Source organism: Octopus bimaculoides, chromosome 30 (assembly GCF_001194135.2).
Source record: "Octopus bimaculoides isolate UCB-OBI-ISO-001 chromosome 30, ASM119413v2, whole genome shotgun sequence".
Classification (NCBI taxonomy): Eukaryota; Metazoa; Mollusca; class Cephalopoda; order Octopoda; family Octopodidae; genus Octopus; species Octopus bimaculoides.
In genome coordinates this window covers 4,865,256-4,869,679 of record NC_069010.1, presented here as the reverse complement: position 1 = coordinate 4,869,679, position 4,424 = coordinate 4,865,256, and the positions used below count along the sequence as shown (strand labels likewise).

Genomic DNA, 4,424 nt, shown 5'->3' with positions numbered 1-4,424 from the left:
AATATATATATGTATATATATATGTATGTATGTATATGTATATATGTATGTATATATATATATATGTGTGTGTATATATTTATATATATATATAATTTATATAGACAGGGTGATAAATAGAATATTTATTCAATTTAAAACCAAGTGGCCTAGCGTATAAAAAAATCTGAAAATTCAGAAAAAAATTGTACTACAAGTGTATAAGGGATGACCACTAGGTGGACATCCGATATGCTAGAAAGAGGTCATCATTGACACAACCACAAAGAAAAAGAATGTTCTCCAGAAAAATTTCGCAAAAACACCAGAACAGGACAAAATGAGAAATATACAGAATAAAGAATTATCTATGGACTGCAGTTTCGAACATTAACGTTTCCCTTACATAACAACATCCGTGTTCACATCAGCATAGACGTTCTAGAATCAATATAATTTGCAGAACGGGCGAGTTTGTGGCCTAATGAAATAGAGATAGATTCCTTAATACAGACTGTAAGACTCTACAGCAAAGATAGAGACATGGAATTGGGCATAGAGAAGTGTACAATATTAGTCATGAAAGGGGGACAGGTATTCAACAGTGATGGCATCTAATTACCAGATGGTCAGACATTAGAATCATTGAAAGGAGGAGAGAGTTATAAGTACCTAGGAGTATTAGAATCTGACAGACTACAGAAATGAAAACAAAAATTGAGGAGTACAACAGAAAGATGAGGAAGCTAATGAAGTCAAAACTAAATGGTTCAGATCTAGTTAAGACTGTAAGTACTTGGGCAGTAACATTACTTAGATACTCAGCAGCTTTTGTAGATTGGACAAAATCTGAATTTGCAAAGCTAGACAGAACTAGGGAGGTATTCACTATGAATGGAGGACTTCATCCTAGAGCAGGTGTATCAAGAATGTATTTACCTAGGAGGGAAGGTGGTAGAGGTTTAATATCAGTAGAAGACTGGAGTTAGTTAGTTAGAGTAGATATAACCTCCTATGTAGGTTATAGTGAGGAAATTTCATTAAGAGCTGCCCGAGTAACAGTAGGTGATAGGGAAACCAAAAAGCCAAAAGTAGTTTAAAAACCAGAAAAATGAAGCAAGATTATCTGACTAGGAGGAGTCTTTGCATGGAAGATTTCCAAAGATAGTGGCAGAAAATAGTAATAACAAGACACCTCAAAGGTGTAATAACAAGACACCTCTTTTGCCAAACTGTTAAGTTAGGAAGACATAAACATATCAACATTGGTTGTCAAGTGATAGTGGGGGACAAACACAAAATACAAAGTGCCGGTGCCCTTTGAGCGAGATCGTTGCCAGTGCCACTAGACTGGCTCTTGTGTGGGGTTGTTGTGGGATTTTCGAGCGGGATCGTTGCTGGTGCCCCTGGACTGGCTCTTGTGCAGGTGATACATGAGGTTTCTCGAGTGAGATGAGCGTGGCCGTTGCCAGTACCGGCTGACTGGCCTTCGTGCGGGTGACACGTAAAAGCACCCACTACACTCTCTGAGTACTTGGCGTTAGGAAGGGCATCCAGCTGTAGAAACACTGCCAAATCAGATTGGAGCCATGCTAGCATGGAAAGCGGACGTTAAACGACGACGACGAAATATATATATATATATATATACACATTCATACATGCAGAGTAAAAAGTAAGCAACGTTTTGAAATGTGAAATTCATCACATTTTTGCCAATGAGATATAAGTTTGTTTATTCTGGTAACATAAAAATCTGGAGTTCTGGAGCTGATGAACTCTTTGAACACACTTTCAGCATCGGTTTGATTTTGGAACATGTTCTCTAGCAGGAATCCATCAAGGTGTTTGAAGAAGTGGTAAGTCAGTAGAGGAGAAAAGTCTGGGGAATAAGCTGGGTGGGGAAGAACTTCGTAGCCAAGTTCTCTCAACTTCTGGATCAAGCATTGTCATGAAGAATGATTGGCCCTTTTCTGTTAACATATCTTCTGTTGTTTACATATTTCAGTCATTAGACTGTGGCCATGCTGGGGCATTGCCTTGAAGAAATTTTAGTTGAATGAATCGACTCCAAGACTTAATTTTGTTAAGCTTGGTATATATTCATTCTTGTTTGCTAAACTGCTAAGTTACAGGGACATAAACACACCAACACCAATAGTCAAGTAGAGGAAGACAGACACATACGTACTCACAAGGCTTTAGTCGGCCCAAGGCTATAGTGGAAAACACTTGCCCAAGGTGCCAAACAGTGGGACTGAATCCCCAGGACCATATGGTTGGAAAGGAAGCTTCTTACCACACAGCCACAAAATTTCATGAAAAAAAAAAAAAGAAAAAAGTCATTATTTAGACCAGGGATTGGCCAACATGTCAGTATTAACCCTTGGGGGTCTATGTGGCTATCCAGGAGGTGGCAAAGTGACCAGTGCTGACCCCCTGGTGATGGGGTGATGGTTATATGAAGTAATCCAATGGATCAATAAAGACCAAAACCGATTCTGAGCATTAACGATGCTGAACTATTAACCAAAAACCAACTGAATCTGGAGGAGTGCATAGGTAATTCGAGGCTAAAACTTATTAATTTCCAGCCAAATATCAGTACAGTAACTAGTATTCAGCAAACACATAGTCAATATTAAATATTCCGACTATACTCTTTTACTTGTTTCAGTCATTTGACTGCGGCAATGCTGGAGCACCACCTTCTTTAGTCGAGCAAATCGACCCCAGGACTTATTCTTTGGAAGCCTAGTACTTATTCTGTCGGTCTCTTTTGCCGAACCGCTAAGTAACAGGGATGTAAACACACGAAGATTGGTTGTCAAGTGATGTTGGGGGGATAAACACAGACACACAAACATATACACACACACATATATATATACATATATACGACGGGCTTCTTTCAGTTTCCGTCTACCAAATCCACTCACAAGGCTTTGGTGGGCCCGATGCTATAGTAGAAGACACTTGCCCAAGGTGCCACGCAGTGGGACTGAACCCGGAACCATGTGGTTGGTAAGCAAGCTACTTACCACACAGCCCCTCCTAGGACGGCATTTTTATTGTTCTTTAGCAATTTCATTAAGTATTTTAAATAAAATTCTTTAAATATTTCTCAGTGAAAAAAACAGTACGGGTAAAAAAAGAAAGAAGGAATGTGAAATTGCTTCACCGGTTTTCACAAGAGGGAGATAACTCCATCCGATTATATGTGTGTGTATGTGTGTATACATATATATATGTATGCGTATATGAATACATATACATGTATATACACGCACACATACATGTATTCATTCATTGTACGCATCAGGACTTGAGAGTGATCAGCTGAAATACTTGGGCATTATGACACGCACACACACATATAAATGCATTTGAATATACATATACACAAATACATATATAACACACACACACACATACACATATCAATGGAAACGCGCGCACACACAACATACAGTGACGTAGTGGTTTGTTGTGTAGCACGTAACGTTGACTCTCTCTAAAAACTATTTTTTCGCTCCCCTCCATATTTGTTTATAATATCTCTCTAGTTGTTTAAATCTCTCATCGTCCTCCGGACTGTTGAGAGAAGCTGTGGCAACACAGCATTGATCCCCTCCTCGATCTCTTCTTTTACATCACAGGGGTCGTTCTTCCTGTCACACGTAAGGGGCCTTTCTTCAGACATACCCGTAATTATCTCCCCCTTTATTTCTCTCCTCCCTAATAACACTTTTTTATTTACTATACAATATATATATATATATATATACACATATATATATATTATATATATATAATTTATACATACATATATATATATATATATATACCTGCATACATATATACTCACACACAGATATATATATATATATATATATACATACATACACACATATATACACACAACTAAACATGTATATATGTATGTGTATACACGTGACACGATATATAACGTACGTTTATAACAACATCTCTACGGCGTACGAACAGCTGTACATATAATATATACACACATTTAACGTGTATATATTATATATTATATTATATACCAAGGGATTCGTATACGCTCGCACACACAAATCCACACACACTCACACACAAACTGTGTATGTATATTTATACACCACCTAGGAGAGGACTAGAGAATCGAACACGGATTAGAAAGTGGCGGGATGGCGAGTGCAGCTGTGGTGGAGAAGAGCTGCGGTGCTGGTGGCGCAGGTTCGAATAAAGCGGTTTTGTGCAAGTAAGTTAATCATTTAAAAAACTTGGACCCATTTCCTTCTAGAACTCTCAAGCCCTTCTACCTTTAAATCTCACCACATGTGGTTGATATTGTAGCTATAGTAGCCCTTAGTCAACCTTGCTCGAAGCGGAAGACCTGTGATGTAGTGCGTTCCAGCCATGGCCATTGTAGCCTATATATA

General features: G+C 38.4%; 1 protein-coding gene across 1 annotated transcript in view; it reads left to right on the top strand.

The window, feature by feature from the left end:
* The first annotated feature begins 4,169 nt into the window (after positions 1 to 4,169).
* LOC106878785 (serine-aspartate repeat-containing protein F-like) overlaps positions 4,170 to 4,424 on the top strand; it is a 15,203-nt gene continuing 14,948 nt past the window's right edge. Inside the window, exon 1 of the mRNA XM_014928121.2 lies at positions 4,170 to 4,243. Within this exon, the coding sequence (XP_014783607.2) occupies positions 4,170 to 4,243 (74 nt within the window). The remainder of the gene's footprint in view (positions 4,244 to 4,424) is intronic.